General features: G+C 55.3%; 1 protein-coding gene across 2 annotated transcripts in view; it reads left to right on the plus strand.

Moving 5' to 3' along the window:
- The window catches only part of LRP5 (LDL receptor related protein 5), a 122,698-nt gene that overhangs the window by 13,205 nt on the left and 83,081 nt on the right, over positions 1-26,412 (plus strand). For both annotated transcript variants that reach the window (XM_027959819.3, XM_027959820.3), the window contains exon 2: positions 21,873-22,269. In XM_027959819.3, the coding sequence (XP_027815620.1) occupies positions 21,873-22,269 (397 nt within the window). The remainder of the gene's footprint in view (positions 1-21,872; positions 22,270-26,412) is intronic.

Here is a 26,412-nt window from a genome sequence, read left to right on the forward strand (position 1 = left end):
CGGTACCGTTTGATTCCTGGGCTTGTGCTATGTCCTGGGCAAGTGGGCGGTGCCTGGCCCCCGAGCCTGGGTGCGGTGGGCTTGCCACTTCTGCCTTCTCCTTTAAGAGACTCACTGCTCTGCGCGTGGCCACTGCAGCCCAGGTCCTTGCCTGGCTCTCCACTGAGGCTCTGAGGCTGCCCAGAACCCACGAGCTGCTGACTGCCTGCTCAGGGTGCCCCAGAGGAGGAGTGGCCTGTGCTGGCTTTTACCATGTTGCCTGTGTTGGCAGAGTTTTCTCCAGCTGGAGTGTCGGCTCACAGGGCTGAGGTGCTGGCTCTCTGCAGGGGGGTGCCCAGTTCAGGGGACCTGGGCATGCCCCCCTGCCTGAGAGCGCAGTCCTGGTTCCCTTGGTGCAGGCAGTGGTCTGCCCTCGGGGTGGCCCATCCCCACCTCCTTCGAGCAGTGAGTGGTTCTCGATGTATGGAGAACACTTAGCACCAAAGAGCATTTCCATCCTTTTGGCTACTACTCTAGTTTTTTAAAAAATTTTCCCTCTTTTGAAAGATTTTTGTCCTTCCAGGGAGAGTACATTTGTTAAGTCGTAATCTTTTCTGCTTATTGATCCCAGACACGCACAGTTGCCAAGCCAGGCTTGCAGGGTTTCCATCAATCCCTCACCAGGGAGTTTCCATTTGGCTTCTCAGCCATGAAAGTGCCTCTTGAGGCCAGCACACCATGTGGCCCCTTGGGCTGTGGAGCCAGGCTGGGAATGAACTGATTTGGAGGAGGACGTGGGGTCGGTTCCAGGAACCAGGCAGATCTGGCCTCAAGGTGGGCGCTGGGCCTCAGGCAGCTCGCTTGCTCTGCTCTGTCCGTGAGGTTCCAGGAAGACCGGTTCAGAGCAACCACCAGGTGACTTTCTCCTGCTGGGCTCCAGTGACCCTCCCTGCAGGGCCTGGGTCTTAACATCACGTTTGTCTAGGTACCCAGTGCCCCACTCTGTCAGGGTGGAAGATGGCTGAAGGGGGGACCCCACCCCATACTCTGCCCTCCAGCCTTGGATGCCTGAAGGATTGTGTTAGGGACTTTGGACCTGTGAGGGGGCAGTTTTCCAGACTCTCTGGGCCTTTAGTCCCCAGTCTGATCTTCCGTCATGAGGGTTAAGGTCTTTGGATGGCAGGGATCTCAAGGGATGTTGTGTTTTCAGTGGGGAACTGGTGAGGTTTAGGTTTTTCCAGGTTTCTCTAGCTGGTATCAGCAGCGCAGGGCAGCGACAGGGCGGGTGTGTCCAGTTAGAAACGAGTTCTGATCTGTGACGTGTGAGGTCCTGTGGTATCAAGGGACACATTTGGTACTAGTGTCCCTTGCCTCTCCTTTGTAGTGGTGAAGAGGACAGGTGGACCTCTCTTTCCCCTTGCCTGCCCACAGGACCTAAGGCCAGCTTGGTCCCCATTGGACGCTCCGGGTGGTCACCCTGCCGTGGTGTGTGGTCCCCTCCAGCAGCCGTGTCCAGTGCTGGCCTCCGAGCAGACCTGCTATCTGGGACACCCTGAGTGCCCGGCCTCCTTCCCTGTCACCACCCGCCCTGGTTTGCTGGGAACAGCTGAGGGGGCGGCTGGCGGAATCCCAGCTGCGATCCTGGGGGCCCTGGCCCGGGGCTGCCCACCCAGCCTCCCCTGCCTGGAATCCCGGGGCACATCGGGCCCCGCCCACCTGTTCCGGCTCACATTTCTGGCTCCACTCCCGGCTCTGCAGCCTCCAACAAGCGAGCTGACTCCCCTGGCCTCAGTTTCCCCACCGTCTGAGGGAGGTGTGTGTGATTGTAGGGCGCCCTGTACATGGACACGCCCAAGGATGCACAGAGGTGAGGCTGTAAAGTGCTTAGCGCGGGCCAGCTCCTGTGAGCCCTCAGTAATTATTAGTTATTAGGGTTATTATGGCAGTCATAATTGTGGTTCTCCAGGGAGAGGACCCTCAGGGGCTTCTGGGATCAGGTTCAACTCCAGCTGAAAAGGTGGCGTGGTGGGAACCACCTCGGTCCATCTTTGATGAGGCGAGTGTCGAGTTGCGTTAGATTGCCCCGAGCGGCCTAATTGCTGTAGTCGTGGACTTTCTTCCTCGGTGAGGTCAAGATGGCATTTATACTGTAGCTGGAAGCCCGCCGTGGTGGGCTGCGGGAACCCCGGGGCTGGGGGCAAAGGTGCAGGTGTCTGAGGGCGGGGTCCCTTCTGGGGCCTCTGTGAGAGGCGTGGCCTGGAGGGCGTGGCCTGGGGGCGTGGCCAGCGTGCTCTCCCCTGTCTTATTTGCTCAACCCCTGCCCCTCCCTCCTCAGAGGCCATAGTCCAGCCGCCCTAGCCGACTCTCAGGGCCTCCTCTCTGGTTGGCTGACTAGGCCCTGCTCCAGTCCTCCACCCCCACCCCAGACCCTCCAGCCCCCATCATCGCTGGCCTGCCCGCCCCCATCATCGCTGGCCTGCCCGCCCCCATTTCCTACCCCCGCGCTGAAGGCCTACGAGGGAGCCCAGGTGCCGGCTCTTTGCCCGCCCTTCGCCCTCCAACTGCAGTCCCTGCTCCACGGGGCTTCCCGCTCAGCGCCTGGAGGTGGAGCCCCTCGCCCCTCCTCTGCAGCCCAGAGCTCCTGGGCCCCCCTCCATACTTGCTCAGGTGGGGCGGACCTCCGCCCCAGGCTGGAGGCTCCAGGCCTCTCCTGACCCTGCTGTCGCCTCCTCTAGCCTCTGGCAGACGCCCAGAACCACACCCCCCGGAGCCGCTTGAGCACCGGCAGACAGGGGCTCAGAGCTGAGGGTTGTGAAGGGCCTTCCCTCCCGTGCCTGCTGCCCCGGGGGTGCCACTTGGACCCCGTCTTCCACAGTCACTGATGCGGCTCAGAGTGGGGACTTAAGTTTATGGGGTGTCCCAGTGAGGGGACGCGCCCCTCCTCCGCCCCCAGACTCAAGCCTCCATCATGCAGGGTACATGTAACTCCACTCTTAGAACACCTGAGCACCGCCCCCCACCCCCCACTAGAGCCCACACGGTCCTTGTGAGGAGAGCTCCTGCGGGGGCATGGGTTTTTGGACTCTTAGGTGGTTGAGTGGCTAAAGCTCATGGTTTGTCCCATCCTACAGATGGTACACAGGGACAGTTACCTTCCCTGTCCACGCTGGCAAGTGGGGGCCCAGGGTGGGAGCCCCAGAGATGAGCAGGAGGGACTGTTGACCCAGCATCCTGGCCAGCGAACCCTTCACCCCTACCCGGGGCAGTGTCCTGCTTCCTGGGCTCTTTCTGCCTGAGAAGGAACAGCAGGGAGCGTCAGGCTGATGTATGCGTCTCTGCTGCCCGAGGACGGAGGGGTTGTCCTGAAATGCTCGAGGGAACCTGGTCAGAGCCCAAGGGTCATGGCAGTGCCTTGGGGGTGGCAGCTGCCTCGGTGTCCAACCCTTTTGCAGAGAGATCCTGGGTCATTCGATTGCCCTGTTACGTAAAATGAATGGATATCAGATGTGGCAAGAAACAGCTCTTTGATCTGTCATCATTGGCCGAGTGGGACTTTGGTCCCCTTGTGCCTCAGTCTCCTTGTCCATAAAACGGGGTTTCAGCAGCTCCACTTCCTATGAGGACCAAGGGGCATCAGGTACTTGGAGCACTGGGTACTCACATGTGCTGCAACTTGGGAAAGATGGTCAGACGTGGGGAAGCGGGAGGCCTCCAGGCACAGTGACTGAGGGAGGGGCCTGGGGAGGGAAGGACTTGGGGGTTTCCTCCAGGTTTTCTCTCTGGTAAAACCTGCTCCACGTCTCTGTACCTGTCTGCAGGCTCCCCCAGCATGCCAGAGCCCTGCAAAGCCCTAACTGTGGGCGTCTCCACGTTTATATGAACCAGCAGCCCCAGTGCCCAGCTTAGTTCACAGGAGAATCTTTGCTGATCCTCAGCACTGCACCCCAAACTAACATAAACATTTGGAATTGAGAGCTGCCAGCTCCTCCAAGAATGTCAGCGTCCTGAAAGGCTTCAGCCGGGAACAGGGGGCAAGAGTTTTCTTTTATTCAAGTTTTCTTTTATCTGATGGTTTTCGTTCGTCCCCCTCTCTCCGCAGGACAGAGGTGTCCTGAACCCGAGGTCTTTGTTTTGGCTCTTGGGGCAGCCTCTGGGCCTTGGCACCCAGGTGGCTATTTTTTTTCCAGGAGCATTGGAAAACAGAACCTCCATATTTTGCCCCATAAAAAGGAGATTTTGTAGAGTGATGGTCAATTTGGCACATCTTTATTATTTTTTTTTTTCTGCAACACTTAAAGAGAAGAAAAGCTGGTACAAAGGTATGTTTGTTTCTGAAGTGAGTTTCCTTTCCCAGATGTTCTTCTCTGCCAATTCCAAAATGCATTCTGAGCTCAGCTCTCCGGTTTCCTCTCTGCGGGGCAGAACAATGAGGTCTCTGTAACCACACGGGGAACACGCTGCCTTCCTTGCCAGTGGGCATGCGGGGAGGTGGGACCATCCCACCTTCCCCCACCTCGGTGGAAACGACCAGTCCGTGCCAACCTGGTGAGAGGCCCTGGCTGCCTGTCGAGGGCCTGGCGGTCCGCTTGCCCGTGGGGGTGATCTAAGGGTTGTGACTCAGAGGCACTGCAGGCTGCACCTTCGTCCCCAGTCCTTGAGTTTGCTGCGTGGCCTTGTGCTAAATTCTGGGTTTTGCATGGCATTTGTGGACCCGGGGCTCGGTACTGTCTCTGTGACCAGGAGTTGATCTGGCCCCTTTCCTCTTATTTTTCCTCTTTATTGCATCAAATACCGGCCCCACGCCAAGGGCAGGTCTCTAGGACACAGTGCACCTGCAGTTTGCTGGAGAGCCAGGTAGAACCAGGTGGACATAACCAGAGCCCAGTCACTTCATTACTTGACACACGGGGTGTATGGGAGCTATGATGCACACACACACACACACATGCACACACACACAGTACCCTTAGAGGTGCTTTCTTGATTGATTTCCAAGGACAGCTAAGAGACCCTGAAAACTTGCACTTGGGGCTGTTCAGATACCGGTCTCCATTAAGAACGATCTCTATGGGATCACTTTATTTGGAGTGTGCAATTAATGAAAATCTTTATTTGTTTGATCACTGCATCCTGCCTTAAAACACCGAAGATCGAGATCTCTAGACTTAATAGATAAAAATAGCTCACATTTATGCACATTTACAATGTACCAGGCAGGTTCTAAGAGATGTTCACTGATTGACTTATTGAATCCTTCCGGCCTCTCAGGTGGCTGGGTACCATCCGGCCCCATCCTACAGGCGAGGAAGCTGAAGTCGGGAGAGCTGAGGAGTTCTCAGGGTCAGGCAGGCACTGTACCTGGCTAACAGATGATGCCCCAGTGCCTGCCTCTTAATTGCTATTTGAACTACAAAAGTATTTTCTTTCCATCTAAAAGGAATTGGCTGAAAAGCCCCCAATGCATTTAAGTAAGTGTGGTGCTGAGTTCTCCGCCCAGACCTCCCTGTCCTCATTTGCCAGGCGAGGAAACTGAGGCGTGCAGGGGCACTGCCCTGGGAATCCCTCTCTGGGGGATGCCCCGCTTTCTGTGCAAACCAGGGGGCCTCCTGATGCCTGTTCAGGTTGGGGCCTTGGGCCTTTGGGCGAAAGCCACGGGCTTGCCTTCCCCTGGAATGGAAAGAGCCCGTCCCTATCCAAGGACCTGTGTCTCCTATCTTTGCCATGACCTTGGGCCACTTCCGGGAGCCTGGCAGGCCCGGAGCCGAGGAACCGAAATGGTATGTAATCAGAATGCTATATTTTGTCGAAAATAAGAATGTTAGTAATGGGCTGGTTTCTGGCAAGTCAAACTGGGACTCTGAAATACATATTTTTCCTGTTCTGCCCTAAACCTTCTAATTAGTGAAAACGCACATTGGCAGACATAAATCAAATGTCATATCCCCTAAAAACTTGTCCTTGGCATCACTGAGTGGGTAACCTTCTACAGCTGCTAAATTAGGGCTTCCAGAGGGGAGCGCGTGTATGAGTGAGTATGCGGGTTTGTGTATGTGGGGTGTGTGTGTGGAGGGGTGGGTGGCTGTGGGGGGATGTGTTTCTGTGTGTGGGGGGGGTGTGCATGGGGGGATGTGTTTGGGTGTGTGTGTGGGGTATGTATGTGGGAGTGTGTGTGGGGGTGTGTGTCTGTGTGGTGTGTTTGTGTGTGTGTGTGTCTCTGTGTGGTGTGGGGTTTGTGTGTGTGTGTGGTGTGTGTGTGTGTCTGTGTGTCTCTGTGTCTGTGGTGTGGGGGTGTGTGTCTCTGTGTGTCTGTGTGGTATGTGTCTGTATGGTCTGTCTGTGTGTGTGTGTCTGTGTGGTGTGTCTGTGTCTCTGTGTGGTGTGTGTGTCTGGGTGTCTGTCTGTGTGTCTCTGTGTGTCTGTGTGTGGTGTATGTGGTGTGTGTGTGTTTCAGTGTGTATTTCTGTGTGGTGTGTGTGTGTCTCTGTGTGTGTATGTGTCTCTGTGTGTGTCTGTGTGGTCTCTGTGTGTGTGGTGTGTGTGTGTGAGTCTCTGTGTGTATGTGTGTCTGGTGTCTGTGTGTGGTGTGTGTGTGTCTCTGTGTGTGTGTCTGTGGTGTGTGTGTGTGTCTGTGGTGTGTGTGTATCTGTGTGTCTGTGTGGTGTGGGTGTGTGTCTGTGTGGGTGTGTCTGTGTGTCTGTGTGGTGTCTGTGGTATGTGTGGTGTCTGTGTGTGTGTGTGTCTCTGTGTATCTGTGGTGTGTGTGTGTGTGCGTGTCTCTGTGTGTATATGTGTGTCTGTGTTGTGTCTGTGTGTGTGTGGTGCGTGTCTCTGTGTGTCTCTGTGTGTGTCTGTGATATGTGTGTCTCTGTGTGTGTGTCTCTGTATCTTTTGTATCTCGGTGTGTGTGTCTCTGTGGTGTGTGTGTGTGTCTGTGTGTGTGTGTCTGTGTGGTGTGTGTGTCTGTGTGGTGTGTGTATAGTGTGTGTGTCTCTGTGTGGTGTGTGCCTGTGTGGTGTATCTGTGTCTGTGTGGTATGTGTGTCTATGTGTGTCTGTGTGTGTGATGTCTGTGTGGTGTGTGTGTGTGTGTGTCTGGTGTGTGTGTGTCTCTGTGTGTCTCTGTGTATGTGTGTGTCTGTGTGTATGTGTTGTGTTTGTGTGTGTGTATGGTGCGTGTGTGTGTCTGTGTGTCTTTGTGTGTGTCTCTGTGTGTGTGTCTGTGTGTGTGTCTCTGTGTCTGTGTGGTGTGTGTCTGTGTGGTGTGTGTGTGTCTCCGTGGTGTGTGTCTGTGTTGTGTGTCTGTGTGTGTGGTGTGTGTGTGTCTCTGTGTGGTGTCTGTGTGGTGTGCGTGTGTCTGTGTGGTGTGTGTGTGTCTGTGTGGTGTGGGGGTGTGTGTCTCTGTGTCTGTGTGGTGTGGGGGTGTGTGTGTGGGCACAGGAGGCAGGGAGGGACAGAGGTGCCCCTGGTGAGCCCCGGCTGCATGTCTCTTTCCCTCGGCTCTGCTTCCAGCACCCCCGCCCCCCCCACCAGCCTGTCAGCACCTGCCCAGCCTCTGCAGTGGAATATATTTGCCCAGTTAAAACTTAATTATGAGGGGACTTCCCCGGTGGTCTAGTGGCTAAGGCTCTGTGCTCCCCTTGCAGGGGTCCCAGGTTCGATCTCTGGTCAGGGAACTAGATCCCATAGGCCGCAACTAAGAGTTCACGGGCCGCAACTAAAGATTGCTGGTGCCACAGTGAAGATTGAAGACCCTGTGTGCAGCAGCTAAGACCTGGCGCAGCCAAATAAATAATCAAAAAAGAAACCTATTTTTTAAAGCAGTAGATAAGATCGCTCCTGTCTCAGCAGGGGGCCCTGGGGGTAAGTAAGGCAAAGGTAGGGGGCAGGAGCCCACTGCTTCTTCCTCTGCCCAACCCGCTGGGGTCTGCAGCACCCCCTGCCCCCCACCCCCGTGGTGTGGCACCCCCTGCCTCCTGCCCCCGTGGGTGTTGGGCTGGGGGCTGGACACTGGTGGTCATCACTCGCAAGGTGCAGGACTTGAGGACAAGCTGATGTCATCCCTGGGAGTGATCCTGGGCCGGGGGCTGCCCTTTTGCTGGGTGGGAATTGGGGCCACAATCATTTGTGGAAGGGTCCCAAGTCACCTGGCTCAGGGTCCGGACCCTCAAAGGGGCCCTTGGGGGTGATGGGCTGCCCTGACTGACATCCAGGGTCCCTCTGCAGGCAATGGGCCTGGGTCAGGCCCTGGCCCTTTGTTCCCCGGGCCTTCCAGAACCTTCCAAGCCCAGGCTCTTTCCAAAACAGAGGTTCAGTCCTGTCCTTGGCACGGCCTGCGTGCCCTCCCGCTGTCCCAGGGCTGTGGTGGCCTCTTGTCAGGGCGATGGCCCCCCATGTGGGGGACTGCAGGAACACACCCCCCAGCCCATCTCCCTGTTTCTTGAAGACTGGGAGCCCACATCCTTAGTTTCTTTTACCTCCGAGGTGTCTGACACCAACCAGCTCATTTTCTTTTTATCTTTTGCAACTGATTTCTTCTTTCCTGCTCCACCCCCAAACCTGCCCCTGACCATTTCCTGTTCGCCTGCTTCCCTGACCTTTGAAATGTGGTCCCTGCTCGGGGAGCTTGCTGGGGCCCAGGGTTAATTACCACCTTCCCACAGGGCCCAGTGTGTGTGGGGAAATTAGACTGGGATGGGGGCTGGGAATAGCAGAAATGGGGGTGACTGAGCTGGAGGCGAAAGGGTGTGTTGAGAGCCTGGGCCTGGCTGTGGGTCTGGGTGGGGAGCACATGGTGAGGGTGGGCAGGCAGAGAGGCACCGGGAACCGGGCCGTAGGGGTGAAGGTGGGAGTGATTGCGGGGAGCAGGGTGTGACCACGTGCAAGCAAGGACTGGGAAGAGGTCAGAAGGGGTTGGCCTTGGTCCTGCCCCTGGTGATATGCACAGACTCGGGAACGCAGCTTGATGAGTGAACGTCCACAGCTCACCTGTTTGCCCGGATCAAGCGTAGAACCTCCAGTGTTGCGGCAGATTCCTTGAACTGCCCCCCAGCCTTCACCCAAACGTTGACCCTAGGAACCAAGTTGTAGTGTGCTCTGCTCTGAACACCCTTGATAACTCAAGCCGCCTAGACTTGGGAAGAGGCAGGCTGTCCTCCAGAGTGGCTTCCAGGCTTCTGCCTGCCTTGGCTGCTTCATCTGCTGCGGATCTGAAGCAAACTCTGGGTCTCAAAGAGTCATGACTGAGCATGCACGCCCGCGTGCATGTCTTCATTATTTGTACACAAATGTCAGCAACTCACAAGCTTGGTCAGTTGATCGCTATCCTGACAGCGCCTGGAATGGGAAGGGTGGGCAGCAGCCCCAGTGGCAGCCGGCCTTGCTCTGCTGGGGCCCTGTGGGTGGCACCCCATCCCTGCCCCCGGGGGGAGTGGGGTGTGGGCCCCACCTGATGAGGTAGACTTTCAGGGGAGCAGGGCCAACTCGGCGGGCTCAGGGAGGACACAGGCGTTCACCTGGGCCAGGTGTGGCAGCCGGGGAGGGTTTGATGGGGGTGGGAACTGTGAAAGGCATGGGGGTGGAGTCCGTGCAAGGGAGCCTGGGGCCCTGAGGCCAGGGTGGAGAATGGAGAGAAATTGGAGGATGTTCCCTGGCTCAGTGGGTCCAGAGATGGGTGGGTGGGTGGGCGGGAGGGTGGAAGGATGGGGGGTGTGGACTCTTCTTATGAAGGGAGGGTCTATGATAATTTAGCTGAGGTGGAGGGCGGGGGAAAAGACTCATTCCCCAGCATTCAGAGATGTTATCAAAGATTCCACTTTCAGGCCTGCAAGTTTCAGTTTGCCAGCTTTCCATAAAAGGCAGAGAACATCTGTTCAGTTAAAGGAAACCTAAGGTTTTATTATTGTCGTAAATGTCAGATCTCTCCTTTAGAATATTTAGACAACTGCAGGATAGTGTCCCCGAGTCGAGCCTGTCTCAGTTGGATCGAAGACCGGGATAAAACGTAGGGATCTGTGGCTGGGATTGTGGTGCCTGAGGCTCCACGAGGGTCCCTGTGGCTTCTGTCCCCCCCGCCAGAGCCGCACAGGTGGTGAGGGCTCCTTGGGAACTGAGGGTCGGGTCGGAAACCTGGGGCAGGGGGCTCTGGGCTTCGAGAGCCTGCCCGCAGAGAAGTGAGCTTGGATTTTTATGAATAGTTTTTCGTCTCCCTTAATTAGGAAAGCTCCAGGAGAAGCCGAGGTGTTTGTGATTTTGCAGAGATGCTGCTAATGGTTCGGCAATGAGTATTTCCAGCCCGTTTTAAGGTCTCTGAGCCTCATTCTGTGGTTCTTATATCATACGTGGAGACAACGGACGGAGTTTTCCTGTGCTCAGAGCCAGGGAGGCTCGTTCACTGGCAGTTGGGGGGACCCCACAGGTTTCTCCTTGGTCCCCATCATTGTAGCTGGATCAGCACTTTTCACCCAATTCCTCTTAGAGGGGTAAATAGAACTTTTCTGTCTGGGGGCTGGAGGAGGCTTTTGTCCACACCCCAACCAAAGCATCTTTGAAGTTTCATGTTTTATCGTAAGATTCATGGGAATTTGGCAATCTCTCTCTGCTACAGTCATGCTAGTTTCTTTTTTTTTTTTTAATGCTTTGAATTTTATTTGAAGCACCTGGAACTGTATCTAAGAAATAATGTGCAAAATCGTATGCACAAGAAATAATAAAATTTTACAGAGACACCACCGAAAGAAGACCTACCTAAATGTTTATGGCTGGGAAGGCAATATCGTAGAAACACCATTTCGCCCCGCAGTGAGCTATAGACTCAGCAGGATTCCCTGCCTTTCCTTTCCCCGAGCAGAAATGTCGGTGCCTGGCATCTCAGGACAGGTGGTGGTGGTGGGGTGCCAAGTAGAGGGCAGAGGAGTGGAGGAGGGAGGCCAGCAAGGGCTGTGGGAGTGGTTGGAGGGGGGTGATACTGAGCGGATAAGTGTATATGTTGACAATCACAAAAGCCATCTTTCCACTTTGGAGAGGGTACTAACAAACGTCGAAGAAGGAGGAAAGGTTAGGAAGTACCTTGAGGAGGGACGTCCCTGGCGGTCCAGTGGTTAAGACTCAGCACTTCCGCTGCAGGGGGCAGGGTTTGATCCCTGGTCAGGGAACTAAGATCCTGCATGCTGTGTGGCATGGCCAAAGATACATTTATTAAAAAAAAAAAAAAAATCAATCAATCAATGAATAAGGTCATACCTTATTTTAAAGAAAACAATAAAAATTTTTTAAAAAGAAAGTACCCTGAGGAAATGTTTAATATTGCAAGAAGAGCTGTGAACGTGCGGATTTTTACCATGTAAACACACACAAGCAGAAATGGAGTCTCTGATGTGTGTGTGCGTGAGTGTACATGTGTATACACAGGGGAAGATCCCCTGGAGGAGAGCACGGCAACCCCCACCGTATTCTTGGCTGGAGAAGCCCATGGACAGAGGAGCCTGGTGGGCGACACACACCGTATTCTTGGCTGGAGAATCCTATGGACAGAGGAGCCTGGTGGGCAACCCACACCGTAATCTTGGCTGGAGAAGCCCAGGGACAGGGGAGCCTGGTGGGCGACATACACCATATTCTTGGCTGGAGAAGCCCAGGGACAGGGGAGCCTGGTGGGCGACACACACCGTATTCTTGGCTGGAGAAGCCCAGGGACAGGGGAGCCTGGTGGGCTCTACGGTTCATGGGGTTGCTGAGAGTCAGACGTGACAGAGCGACTGAACACCAGCACACACACAGGTTTCCGTGGTTCGCGGTCATTCTGTTCTATAAAGCTGCTGCAAACACCGGATGGTGCACATTCTGAACTGTTGGTCCTGGAGGAGATACAGGCTTGGGTTTCCCAGAGCCTCGGGTCTTGTTTTCCTCTGCTGATCAGTACACAGCTTTGTGAGCCATTAAACACCTGATTTAATGTGAGTTATTATTTCGTGCCCTGGTGGCGCGCGTGGTAAAGAACCCGCCGCCAGTGTAGGAGACAAGAGAGATGCAGGTTCAGTCCCTGGGTCGGGAAGATGCCCTGGAGAAGGGCCTGGCAACCCACTCCAATATTCTTGCCTGGAGAATCCCATGGACAGAGGAGCCTGTCAGGCTACAGTCCATAGAATCACAAGAGTCGGACATGACTGAAGCGACTTAGCGTGCACGCGTGTTGTTGGATTCACACTGACCTAAGCTAACCTAAGCCCCTGTTTTCTCTGTATCAACACCACACCGCCAGCCACCCTGCCTTCCGACAGCCCTACAGCCCTGTGCCTGGGGCCATTGTCAACAATGACTGTTAGTCACTCAGTCATGTCCAACTCTTTTTGATCCCATGGACTATAGCCCACTAGGCCCCTCTGTCCATGGGATTATCTAGGCAAGAACACTGGAATGGGTTGCCATTGTCTTCTCCAGGGGGAATCTTCATGACCCAGGAGTTGAACCTGGGTCTCCTGCATTGCAGGCAGATTCTTTACCCTCTGAATCACTAGGGGAGCCCAACAGTGAAATTCAACAGTGAAATCACGCACAAAAAGCACAGAAATGCAAACAGCGTGGCATCGAGTGGAGAGGATGCTCATTTACAGTGTGAGCTGAAGCAGGAACCTGGAGCTGGCCTGGGCCGCCGCCTCTAGCGGCCCGCGTGTGGGGTGACTCAGTTTTTTCACTGTTCTGTGCATGTCCAGGAGTGACCACAAAGCTCCCAAGCATCGATGGGATTATATGCAAATCTGGTCCAGCGGGTGACTCTCCAGGCGGCATCTGTGAAGGACGATGGTTGGACTGTGAATGTTGCCCAGCACTGCCTGATGAGAAGACCCAGGAGCAGTGAGCATCCCTGGCGCCCAGCTCTTGGCTCCTAGGGATCACGTTCCACTCAGAGAAGCCAGAGCTCATTGAGAAAGGGCCGATTCTTAGGCTAGAGCAGGGAGAAATTCACTTGAGCCTGGAGCATATTATTATTCCAGAAAGAAAGTAAAGAAACCCTCAAGGGATGATGTGGGGACATGCCAAGAAGATACATGGGACAGTGTAAAGGGACTCTCACTGTCCAAACCTGGGAAACACTTGAACGTCAAAGTGAGTGAGGATATTGCATCTTAACCCGTTTGATGAAATGGGAATAGATGAGTCTACCGTGGCTTCAGTCAGTTAATTAATAAATATTGGGTTGGCCAAAAAGAAAGGTGGTATGGAAACCCGAACACACTCTTTGGCCAACCCAATATTGTATGTAGTGGACATGCTTTAACGACCAGCCAGCATTTGAAATAAAAAACCCTGGATGAAGTCTAGCTGTAGTTCTGAATCATTATTCTTTTTCAAAAATAATAGTAATAATAATGTTATGTACTTATTTACCTTTGGCCGCGCTGGGTCTCTGTCGTTGCACGGGCTTTTCTCTGACAGTGGTGTGCGGACTTCTCGTTGCGGGGGCTTCTCTCGTTGTGGAGCACGAGCTCTAGGACACACCAGCTCTAGCAGTTGCAGCCCAAGGATGCAAGCTGCTTTCGAGTAGTTCTGAAGCCGCTCCCAGGCTTCAGAGCTGAGGCTCAGCAGTTGTGACACACGGCCTTAGTTGCTCTGTGTCATGTGGCATCTTCCCAGACCAGGGATCGAACCTGTGTCTCCTGTATGGGCAGCCAGTTCTTTTCCCCTGAGCCACCAGAGAAGCGCCTGAGTCTTTTTTTTTTTTGGGAGCTTATAATATTCTAAAGTATCACTAGACCATCACGTTTTATTTATATTTGTGTTACTATTTTGAATTCTGTTAAAATACATATACCTTAAAATTGACCACCTTGGACCATTTTGACGTGTCTGGTTCGGTAGCGTGAAGTCTGTTCACATTGTTGTCCAGCCGTCACCTCTGTCCATCCCCCACCATAATTCAATAAATGAGTAAAACCAGGTTTTCACATTGTAAACACTTTTTAAAAACGATGCCATGAGGAACCCCAGAGGGATTTTATGGGACTTGGGGAGCTGGTGGTGGGCCTGGGGCAGCCGGGACATCCCGAGGGACATGCCTTGGGAGGGACCATCTCCGTGGTAGCCGAGGCCGGCGAGGTCGAAGGAAGAGGGGCCAGTACCCAGTCTGAGAAGCCCAAGCTAGAAGGCACCTGGAGCCATGAGGTGTCAGGAAAGCCGTTCTGGGTAGGATTCATTCCCTTGAGCGCCTTAGCTGCATCTTAGGGTTGGGTGTCAGCATACTGACTAAGGTTCCAGTCTCCCTCCTCCAGGAAGCCCACCGGGGCCCCCACAGCCAGCTCTTTTCTCCTCCAGGAAGCCTGCCGGGTTCACATAGCAGCTCATTCACCTGCAGGCTCCAGGCACCGCCTGTCTGTGTTACTCATCTGCCTTTCTTCCTGCTTGGTGGCTGTTTATCCGCACGTGTGCTTGTGTGTGTCTCTGTGTGTGTAAAGTGTGTGTCCTGCCCGACTGCTCTGTGAGTGCCCTGAACGCAGCCCCGCGTTGTCCTCCATTTCTTGGCCTTTTTCGTGGGGCTGTTGTGGGATGAAGGACCGTTCCTGACCGAGAAATCCGTAGGTTGCGTCCAGGTTCCAGGCTGCTCCAGCGAGCAATGTAATGCTTGGTGAAGAGCAATAAGGCATGTACTAAGACGTTGCTTATTTTGGTGTCGTAGCGGAGGATTCGGTTACCGTGAGTCGGGCTGTGTTTAGTGTAACCATGTGAACAGTATAAACCAGAGGCTATCGGAATGGAAGCCCAGACATCTGCTGTGAATTCTATATATAAATACTGGCTCTGCTTACTTTACGTGGGTTAAAATGGGATTGTTGGCACTGGCTTCTCAGACTCCCGATTCCTCTGTGGTGGGGACTGCACGTTAACCATGGGTCCCAGTACCCAGGCCGGGAGTGGAAAGAGAGGCCTTTTTCTGATGCTGATGTGCCAAGGGTGCTGGGAAAGCCCGAGATCCACCCTAGAAATAGATGGGAGTGGTCTGCTCTCCATCCCCAGGCAGGGACCTGGGGAGAACCCCTGGGACTTTGTGGGTGTCCCAAGGGCCGTGCCAAGAAGGGGCTGTGTAAATTCAGGGTCACAGAGGGGTTTGTCCTTGCCTGAAAAAGCCAGTTAGGAAGCCAGGCCCAAAGACAGCTGTCATGGGGGGAATTCAGTGGACTGGGCGTGCAGCAGTGCCTCTACAAATTATTTATTGAAAAAAAAAAAGGACTACCCTGGTGGTCCAGTGGTTAAGACTCTACTTCCTTGCAGGAGCACGGGTTCAATCCCTGGTCTGAGAACTAAGATCCCACATGCTGCAAAGAAAAAAAAATTGCCATATGTGGCAAAAAAAAAAATTTATCTATTAAGGTGAAATCCATACAATATAAAATTAACCATTAAAAAAAGCATATTTATTATTATTAAAAATGTATGTATTATTCCATTATTATTTTAGGCTTCGTAGAGTCTTGTGGCACATGGGGTCTTTCTTGTGGCACGGGGGCCTTAGTTTCCCTGCGGCGTGTGGGATCCTCCCCAACCAGGGATCAAACCCGCATGCCCTGAATTGGAAGGTAGATTCTTAACCACTGGACCAACAGGGAAGTCCCTAAAAGTAACCATTTTAAAGTGAATAATTCAGCGGCATTTAGTGCATTCATGGGCTTCCCCGGCAGCTCAGCGGTAAAGAATCTGCCTGCCACGCAGGAGAGGCAGGAAGTACAGGTTTGATCCCTGGGCTGGGGAAGATCCCCTGGAGGTTGGCAAGGCAACCCGCTCCAGTGTTCTCGCCTGGAGAGTTCTGTGGACAGAGGAGCCTGGAGGGCCGCAGTCCGTGGGGTCGCAAAGAGTCGGACACGACCGAGCGACTTGGCGTGCATACGGTGCATTTGCAATGTCGCAGCTGCCACCGTCTAGTTCTAGAACATTCCATCACTCTCACAGGAAACCTTGGAGCCAGTAAGTGATTTCGCCTCATTGCCCCCTGTCTCCCAGCCCCTGGCCACCACTAATCTACTATCCTGTCGGTCTTTATCTAATTGCCTATTTGGGACCTTTCGCGTGACCAGAACCCTATGCTGTGTGGCCTTTCGTGTCTGTCTGCTTCTCAGAGCACGATGTTTTCAAGGCTCCTCCGTGCTGTGCCCTGGGTCCGTCCTCCACGCCTTTTTATGGCCAAATGATATTTCACTGTGTGGACAGAGCGCACTTGGTTTATCCACTTGTCTATGGATGGACGTTTGGGCAATTACGAGTCTTGCTTCTGGGGACATGCGTGTGCAAGTATCTTTTAAGATAATTTAACTTATTCACTTACGTCTGGCTTGGTTGCAGCACAGGCTTTCCTCTCCAGTTGTGCACGGGCTTCTCATTGTGGTGGATTCTCTTGTTGCGGAGCACGCAGGCTGTAGGGCGCACAGAGTTGCCGGCCCGGACTCTAGAGAGCAGGCCGGGTAGCTGTGGTACACAGTCCCTCTGTGGCGTGTGGGATCTTCCCAGACCAGGGATCGAACCTGTGTCTCCTGAATGAGTAACTGGATTCTCTACCACTGACCCACCAAAGCAGCCTGAGTGTTCAAGTGTTTGTCATCATCCTCCAGCTTCAGTCTTTTGAGTACACACTTCGGAGTGGAATTGCTTGGTCACGAGGTAGCTCAGTGGGTAGCCGTCGAGGACTAGCTGGGAGGCTCTGCACCACAGCAACGGGGGCCAGCGGGGCCTTTTAAAACTAGTTACCGTTTCCTGCTGGATGGATGAGGAAATAGACTCAGAGCGGAGATAAAACATCTGGCCCCAAGTCTCCCAGCTCGAGGTCAGGCTGAGGCTTGAACCAGGCTCCCTGAGTCTAAGTACTTTCCTCTGTAGCAGGACTGGATGAATGAAACATTTAACTACAACTATTAACTAGCACGGCCCTGACTGGTATATATATATGTATTTTTTTAAAAAATGTCCTCGGGTACTACGCCACATTGCCAGGTGGAATTTTAGTTCCCTGACCAGGGATTGAACCTGTGCCCCTTGCCCTGGAAGTACAGAGTCTTCCCCACTGGACCACCAGGGAAGTCCCTGGACGGTATTTACTGAGTGCCTAAAACATGCTGTAGCTGGGCTGAAGCTTTGTGTGAATCGTTCTGTTGAAGCCTCACAGTCTCTGACGCGGGGGTACAGTGATGACCCACATTTCACAGAACGTTGAGCTCAGAGAGGCCCAGGTCTCGGCCGTTCCCCTGAGCCGGCTCCAGGTCTCTCACCCGGAGAGCTGCCCTGGGCTATGTGTCCTTGTGATACAGGGTCCTAAAAATATATATGTACTTGCACAGAGAATGCCATAGCAACATACATGGAACCTGGGGTTAAAGTACTTAAAGACATGAGGACTTTCCTGGTGGTCCAGTGGCTAAGACTCTGTGCTCCCCAGGCAGGGGGCCCAGGTTCCATCCCTGGTCGGGGAACTCGATCTCACATGCTGCAACTAAGACCCAGCGCAGCCAAACAAATGGATACATCAAAAATAATAATAATAATAAACCAACCATGTAAAACATTTATCCAGTAACTCAACAGAGTCATCTTTCACTGCGCGCCGTGGTTAAGTCGTGTCCATTATCCAGTCTCTAGTTCAGTCTTGGTTCCCACCTAGCCCCTTCTCATACCTGCAGTTCAAGTACAAACCAGGGCTTATAGTTGTGTGTGTGTGTGTGTGTGTGTGTGTTACTTGACACGTCTTACACATTTTCTGGTGTCACTGCAGTCACTGTCTTACTGCTTTAACAGACACAACTTTCTACTGAGAGAACAGTCTAGGTACCCGACGCTGGAGCTTTTGTATTTGTTTATTTTTCTTCTTATGAGGAAGACTGCAGCAAATATTGTGTCTAGAACGTTTTCCTTCCTTCAGGTGTTCCCTGGGATAAGGACCTGCGAGGCTGATCCCTGGGGAGAGCGTTGAAACGGTTGTGGTCCTAAGTGCCAGCAGATGAGGCATTTCCTGAAAGGGCTGCCCTGCCTCTGTGGCTGCCAGGTGGCGTGTCTGTTTTTCCACCGACCCCGAGGGGGTCCTGGTGGCCCAAGCGTGGCCAGGCCGGAGGCTCGGCTCTCAGCCTATCTGCTCTCCCCTCCTCTGCCTCCTCACACTCCTTGTTTCCCCTCACTGCTCCAGAAGCTTGGGCCACTTGGTAAGAGAGCATCCCGGAGTGGCCTGGGGCAGGTCAGGGCACCCTTCTAAGAGCCGCAGTCCTCACCTGGGGCATGTGCGCCTAGGACTCGGACCTACCGGGTCCTGGGCCTGTGGGCACATCGCCTGGGCAGGAGGGAGCCTCCCCCAGGCCTCACCCCAGGGCCTTTGCACCAGCCATTCTCTCTGCCGGATGCCTGCCCTCTGCCTTTCTCTCTCCGCCTCCAAGTCTTTGTCCAGGGGTCACCTGCTCAGTGAGGCCACCCTGACCATCTTAGGTGAAATGGCAGCACCCACTCCAGACCCTTCACTCGGCAACTGACTTCACCTCACCTTCCATGCGGGTTGTCTTTTCCCCCCACGTAAGACAGGCACGAGGCTGGGTTCTTGGCTTGTTTGCGTGTCTCAGACAGGCCGGCATGGGCTTTATGACACTCTGCCGCCAGCCTGCTGGCCGGCTTGGTTCCGGTCTCAGCCCAGCGCATCCCTTCCTAGGACTGCCTGTCTGGACCCCAGCCCCTCGCCTGGGTGCTCTGATCCTGCCCAGGCCTCAGCCTGTCCCTCCCGTGGGGCAGGAGGGCCCCGATCCCGTGACGAGCCGGAGCCCCTGCTAGGCTTGGGGCCGCATCAGCCAGGGCTTCCCAGGCCCTAGGAGGGACCCTGGGCGGGTAGGTGCTGCTGGCGGGCAGGCAGGCAGCCCCCTCACAGAGACCCCCGTCGCTGTGAGTTCCCCAGCTGACCCGGAGAGTGAGTGAGTGAGTGAGTGAGTGAAAGTCACTCAGTCATGTCCGACTCTTTGCAACCCCATGGACTGACTATAGAGTCCATGGGATTCTCCAGGCCAAAATACTGGAGTGGGGAGCCGTTTCCTTCTCCAGGGGATCTTCCCAACCCAGGGATCGAACCCAGGTCTCCTGCACTGCAGGCGGCTTCTTTACCAGCTGAGCCACCAGGGAAGCAGACTTGGAATCGAGTGTGTGGTGGTCTCCAACCATCTTCGAGGCAGGAGCCGGTCCTCCTGGAAAGAGCCTGCCAGCCCCTGGCCCTCCAAAGCAGCTCCCCGCCCCAGTCTCCGTTTGGGAAAGCACGGAAAATTGGACGCCCACCTCCCCCCACCCACTAACATCGTCTGCGGCCTTTGAAGGATGCACCTAAACAGCCCAGCGTGTAAACGGTGGTGAAAATGTGGTCTTTCCAGTTTGGGGAGAAACAACAGAGCAACTGGATTCTCTGTTCCCCAGGGTGGCTTCCTCCCCATCTCGCCCCAGCCCTGGCTCCCCGTCCCCCTCTGGGACTTTTGCCTCGGGGAAGGCTTTACTTACTGGGTTTCTGGCTGACAGTTGGGGCTGGTGACTTGCCTCCTGGGTATTTCCTCCAAAGAACTTCCCCTTGGGGCTGGAAAATCTCCTGTCTGAGACTCCCTGTGTGTGGGCCGTCCACCTCTTGATGAAGATGTCAGATGAGTTTCGTCCCTTACCTGTGGCCACCAGTGTCCACTTGAATGCCTGTGGCATCGGGGAGCTTACCTTCTCCCGAAATAGTCCCTTGCATCGTCGCCCAGAGATGCTAACTTGTCTGTTTATTTTTAGTGTTCCGAGCTTCCAGGTGGCTCTGGTGGTAAAGAACCCACCTGCCAATGCAGGAGACATGAGACACGGGTTTGATTCCTGGGTCGGGAAGATCCCCTGGAGGAGGGCATGGCAACCCACTCCACTATTCTTGCCTGGAGAATCCCATGGACAGAGGAGCCTGGAGGGTACAGTCCATGGAGTCACAAAGAGTCCGACACGACTGAAGTGACTTAACGTGCGTGCATTTTTAGTGTTTGTTTGTTTGCCTGTGCTGTGTCTTAGTTGTGGCATGCAGAATCTTTAGTTGTGGCATGTAGGATCTAGTTTCCTGATCAGGGATCGAACCCTGGCCCTCTACATTGGCAGTGTGGAGTCTTAGCCACTGGACCACCAAAGAAGTCTTCAGACATGCTAATTTAAAGAAAGTGGAGTCTGCATCCTCAGGCTGGGGCTGGGTACACCCCGTTGGCGGGGAGACCATGAGGCCTTGGTGTGCGTGCCTGTGTGTGTGTCTGTCCCTGGGGAGGGGATCAGCTTATCCAGGAGCTTTGTGACCCTCAGGAGGTTAGGAACCAGCCAGCAGGTCCTACCTTGGCCTGACGAGAGGGGATGAGCCGGGACACCTTGCTGCGAGGAATCTCGGGAACCTGGGCACATCAAGCAATGCCGGCGGGGTGGGATTACCAGTCATCTGCGCTCCAGTGGCCGGGATGACCCTGGTGACGATGAATGGGCAGGTGCCCTGGGGGTCCTGTTGCCCTGAGTATGCTGTGGGGGGTTGGCTTTGCTGCCTACCCCCATAGGCCTCCAGATCAAACCTTGAAGGCCCCCTTCCGCTTCTGGCCTTTACGATTCTTCCTCCTCTGAAGATCTGGACCCTCCCGGATCTGGGCTGTCATCCCCTCACCCACTGTCCTCCGACTGGCCGGTGTCTGACGCTTGGAGGGCACCTGACTGCCAGCTGGTCCTCCAGTGGTGGGTATCACTGTCTCTCTGCTCCCTGGGCCTCTACTAATGGTGGGGTTCCGGACCCTTCTGGGCCGCCCATCCTTTTCCTTCTTCCCTCTCAGCGCTGAAGCGACTCACCGTCTTCAAGCTGGGATGCTAGGGGGTAGGAGGAGGGAGGGTGAAATGCATTTATAGAGCAGCTGCCTGTGCTGGCCCTGGGCAGGGCAGGGGTATTCTTCAGATGGGCAGGTGAGCCCTCCTGGAGTGCAGGGTCCACCGGGCCCCTGGGCATGCTGTAGCTGCTGGGGAAATGGTAATTTCCGTTTTTAATTAAAAAGACCTTTTTATTGAGGAACCTGTCACTTTTGTAAACTAAATATATGCACGCAAGCAGCATGCTTGAGTATGAGTGTTCCAGAGTGTGGCACCGCTGGTGTGCTGTTGAACTTCATTCCTCTCGAAGCCTTAACTTCCCCTTCTATAAAATTGGCCAGCTATCACCCACAACCCAGGCCTCTGTACCGAGGGCTCAGGACACTCAGAGAGGAGCTCGCCTAGCCCCACGTGCTGTGTGTGGCTGGCAGAGAGCTGTCGGCCCGTGACGACCCACTCTCTTTATTATCTGTTTGGACCTGTTCGGGGCAGGGAGGGATGAGATTCAGGACAGATATTCTCCGTGGACCATCTCCTCCTTGCAGGATGTCAGGATGCCCAGCTCGGGTGCAGTGGTAACATCCCGATGTTTGATTGTTGCCGTGTGTCGTAACGTGGCGATGGCGATGGTGGGAGTGGAAGAGCCCCGTGGGCGGTCCTGACCTGGAGCCCTCCGCGTGGCCTCTGTCCTGCAGGGGCGGGGGGCCAGGATGTGAGCCGGTGTGCGCCCTGGCAGTGTGGCCTTGTGATGGCATCTGTGGGCAGGTGATAGGCATGGCAGGAAGGGCTGTTGGGGCCTGCCAAGGGTAGGGGGGACACATGGCAGCCCTCGGTGATTTTAGTAACTACAGCTGCCTTGGAAGAGCCTCTGAACGAGTGCTGGGCCCACGCAGGCAGCTTCGCGGCAGTGGCCGGGGATGGAAGGCAGGAGCCGCGGGCCTCGGACGCAGGCCAGGTGGGGGCCCCGGGGTGGTCTGGGCATAGAGCCCCCTGTCCCAGGCTGTGCGGCCTGCAGCTCAGCCAGGGTCCTCATGGTTTGCTTCTGTCCCACAGCCTCGCCTCTCCTCCTGTTTGCCAACCGCCGGGACGTGCGGCTGGTGGACGCCGGCGGAGTCAAGGTGGAGTCCACCATCGTGGTCAGCGGCCTGGAGGATGCGGCCGCCGTGGACTTCCAGTTCTCCAAGGGAGCTGTGTACTGGACGGATGTGAGCGAGGAGGCCATCAAGCAGACCTACCTGAACCAGACGGGCGCCGCCGTGCAGAACGTGGTCATCTCCGGCCTGGTGTCGCCCGATGGCCTGGCCTGCGACTGGGTCGGCAAGAAGCTGTACTGGACGGACTCGGAGACCAACCGCATTGAGGTGGCCAACCTCAATGGGACGTCCCGGAAGGTCCTCTTCTGGCAGGACCTTGACCAGCCGCGGGCCATCGCCTTGGACCCCGCACACGGGTAAACCCAGCGCCTCACCTCCCTGGGGCAGGGGGTGGTGGTTATTCAGTCATTCAGTCATGTCTGGCTCTTTGCGACCCCATGGACTGCAGCACACCAGGCCTCCCTGTCCATCACCATCTCCCAGAGCTTGCTCAAACTCTTGTCCATTGAGTCGGTGATGCCGTCCAGCCATTTCATCCTCTGCTGCCCCCTTCTCCTCCTGCCCTCAGTCTTTCCCAGCATCAGTTTCTTTTCTTGATGGTGGGGTGGGTGGGGCTGTGATTTCCCTTTTGAATTTACTTGAGACCAAGTACCTTTTTCAGAGGAAACCAGCAGTCTTAAAATGAGTCCACCCTGCAGAATTTGTTGAAACACCCTGGAATGTTTCTTTTCTAAACTCACTGCAACTGATGTGCTTGGCTGTGGATCTGAGTTGTTAAACATCTCAGTGTGTGTATGAGTGGGTGCGCGTGTGAGTGGGTGTGTGGATGTGTGTGTGTGAGCGGGTGCGCGTGTGAGTGTTGGAGGAGGGTCAGGGCGCTCTGCCAGGCAGAGCCCACACCTTTCACCCTCTCTGTGACTGCATCAGCTGAACACGGTGGAAAAAGTGAAACTCCCCGTCTGGATGTGGAAGTTGCGGAATTGTTGCTGTGGTGCCTTCTGGAAGCCCTCTGCTCTCTCCAGCTTCATGGTCTGGCTGAGCTCACGTGACCCCCAGAGGCTCAGGGCCCAGCCCCAGTTGCAGGTGGGGTGTTGTGAGTGGCGGGAAAACTAAGAACATATGCAGAGTTGAAGGCTAGGCTGGAGGGATGGAGGGGAGATGGCAAGCTGCCCTCCAGGCCATGTTCGTGGCAGGCTTTCCTAGCGGGAGCTCTTGGCTCAGTCACCCACAGCCCTCTTCCCCGTCTTTCCACCGCCTGGGAAGGACACCCCTTAGCTGCGTGGCATTAAGCCTGGTGCCTGCCCACTGGCCACGCCCAGCGCACGGCTGTGTCAGCCCGCTCCTCTGCTGTCCGCTCATCAGAAACGGCTGTCAGGCATCTTTTGAACAGGAACGCAGTAGGACCCTGGTTTCTGGTCCTGATGCCCTCTGCTGCCCTGGGGGTGGTGCTGGCTGCCTTGCCTGCAGCCTGGGTGGGAGGGACCTCTCAGCCCACCTGGGGCGGGTAGAATGAGGGCTGAGGGCGGGTCCCTGGGTAGCTCGGGGAGCACGCTGGGTGAGGGGCGGCGCTTGAGTGGCCAAGTAAAGTTCCTTCCGTGGGCTTCTCGGCATGTTGACTGAGAAAGCACACTCGACTGCCTCTTGATACTAGGGAAGAGTGGGGCCTCTGGAGCCGCTGGGTTGTGTAAAAGCCGAGTGTGTGTGCATGCATTGCCGGAAAGTGGGAGCCACTGAGCGTGGGACTGGAGGGTGTGGGCGCGTGTGTTTGTGCCTATTTGGGTGTACCTCTGGGTGCACCTGTGAGCACACGTGTGTCTGCGTCAGTGTGTACACGCATTGGGGGGTGGGCGCATGAGACTTACTGCCCTGGTAGCTGACTGGCCGAGGTCAGGCCAGATAAGCCCGGTGTCCCCGCTCCCGAGGGCTGCCCCAGCATCCTGGGTCTGGGGCATGCCGGGCGGTGACTTATCTTTAGGCCCCCTCACCCCCCGAGGAGGGCTGAGCCACTCCAGCTGCCAGGGGGCCAGGCTGATCTTCCAGGAGGGTCCCTGCGTTGCCTGGGAAATGGCCCTCGCCTCAGGCCTCTCCCATCCCACAGTGTGGCCGCAGGGGTCACAGAGGGTCACTGTCTTCTGGGTCGTGGTGGCTGGGGTGGCCTAGTCCTGCTGGCTAAGAGGGGGCATCCGTCAGCATCGGGAGAGGCCCTCACAGTGCCCTGGAGGGGCTGCGGAGAGGGTGGTGTGCCCCAGGGGAGGGGGTGGCAGGGCGCGGGCACAGGGAGGGGAGGCGGGGCCTTCCCGCTGTCGGTCAGGAGCCTGGGGCATCTCTTGGTAGCATTTGAACAGAGACCTGAAGAGATAAGCACAGGAGACATCTGGGGGAAGGGTTTCTGGGCAGAGGGCGCAGCTACTGTGAGGGCCCTGGGCCTGTGGCAAGGGTGGGTGTGGGGGTGGGTGGGACGGGCTTTGAGGGGAGGGGTCGCTGGTCTGACTCATGCTTAAGGGGCTCTCTCTGGCTCTTGGAAGGAGGGGAGACTTTAGAGTGGGAGTGGGGAACTCCATGAGCAGCTGGTACTGTGCTCCTGGCAAGAGAAGGTGGATAGGACTGGGCTAGTGGGTGGGGGGTGAATGGATTAGAGGTGGTGGGCTTGAGTCGTGGGGGTCTGTTTTGAAGCTGGAACCATCTGGATTTAGACAAGAAGGGAGGATGGTGTAGGGCTGCACTGTACAGGGTTGTGACCCTGCCCCATGTCATGGACACCAAGAATGGTTATGGCGTCAATAAATGGTCACTGTTGTTATGTTAAAAATGCCCCTCCCACCTACCTGAAATGTAGTCTTCACATCTGTGCACAGACCTCTTTTTTTTCTCTTCCTTGCAGCCTTTTGCCATCTTGGTGCTTGGTTGGGAGGTGTTTGGTGCTTGGTTGGAAGGTGCTCAGTTGGGAGGTGTCTGGTGTGTTTGGAATGTGCTCAATTGGGAGGTGCTCAGTGCTCAGTTGGGAGGTGGTTGGTGCTTGGTTGAGAAGTGCTTGTTGCTCAGTTAGAAAGTGTCTGCTGTGTTTGGAATGTGCTCATTTGGGAGGTGCTCAGTGCTCAGTTGGGAGATGCTTGGTGCTTGGTTGAGAAGTGCTTGTTGCTCAGTTGGAAGGTGTCTGGTATGGTTGGAAGGTCCTCAATTGGGAGGTGCTGCAGTGGCACCCCACTCCAGTACTCTTGCCTGGAAAATCCCATGGATGGAGGAGCCTGGTAGCCTGCAGTCCATGCGGTTGCTAAGAGTTGGATACGACTGAGCAACTTCACTTTCACTTTTCACTTTCATGCATTGGAGAAGGAAATGGCAACCCACTCCAGTGTTCTTGCCTGGAGAATCCCAGGGACGGGGGAGCCTGGTGGGCTGTTGTCTATGGGGTCGCACAGAGTCGGACACGACTGAAGTGACTTAGCAGCAGTAGCAGTGCTTGGTTGGGAAGTACTCAGGAGGTACTTGGTGCTTGGTTGGGTGATGCTTGGTGCTGAGTTGGGAGGTGCTTGGTGGTTAGTTGGGAGGTGCTTAGTGCTTAGTTGAGAGGTACTGGGTGCTTGTTTTGGATATGCTTGGTGCTCAGGATATGCTTGGTACTCAGTTGAGAGGTATTGGTGCTTGGTTAGGAGGTGCTTGATATTTGTTTGAGAAGTGCTTGATGCTCAGTTGGGAACAGTCTTCATGCTCACACCCATGCTGGCATTTCCTGTAGCATCCCCAGGAGCTGGTCCATCTCTGTCTCTGGCTTGTCTTATTTGAAATCTTTTCTGATCTTGCCTTTGAATTCTCTCCTCAGGTCCTGCTGGGATCACACCCCTGCCCCTGGGGGCAGAGTTGACTTTGGCATTGACACCTTGGGCAGGATTTCTGAGGCCCCAGTCTTTCCCCCGAAGCTCCCCCTTCCCTGGTGATGTGTCTGATGTGTGATGCAGCGAAAATGGTGCTGCAAAGAGTCAGCCTCACCAGGGTGAGAACACTGCACCGTGATCCTAGGCTGGCTGTCTAGGGTGTGGTTAAGGCTAGCAGTGCCTGCTTTGTCTTCTTAAGCGCCGCTGCCCAGCAGGGGAGGACGCTAGGCTGGTGTGGAGGGACCATGGGCAGCACCCCAACCTCGCTAAACACTGGCCTGGTGGTGGCCCTTGGTGTGAGTTTGAGCTGAGTCCTGGGACAGTGGGTTTCGTTCTCTGGCCACAGATGTGAGGCTGCAGGGACATCACCACCACCTCCCCAGTCCCGTGGGAGGCTCTCCCGTCTCCCTGTGTCTTCTTGTGATGTCCTCTTTCTGCCTCACAACTGGGCTCCCTCCTCTGATGAAGGGATACTGCCCCAGATGTCATTAGGAGGGTCCTCAGTCCTAACGTCCACCCCAGGGTGCATGACCAAGAGCCCCACAGGCAGAATTGCCCACAGACCCCGGGGATTGCACTTGGGCCGTTTCAGCAGTGGCACAGTGCAGTGCCCAGGCCAGGCACCTC

The sequence above is a fragment of the Ovis aries genome, chromosome 21 (genome assembly GCF_016772045.2).
Source record: "Ovis aries strain OAR_USU_Benz2616 breed Rambouillet chromosome 21, ARS-UI_Ramb_v3.0, whole genome shotgun sequence".
Taxonomy (NCBI): domain Eukaryota; kingdom Metazoa; phylum Chordata; class Mammalia; order Artiodactyla; family Bovidae; genus Ovis; species Ovis aries.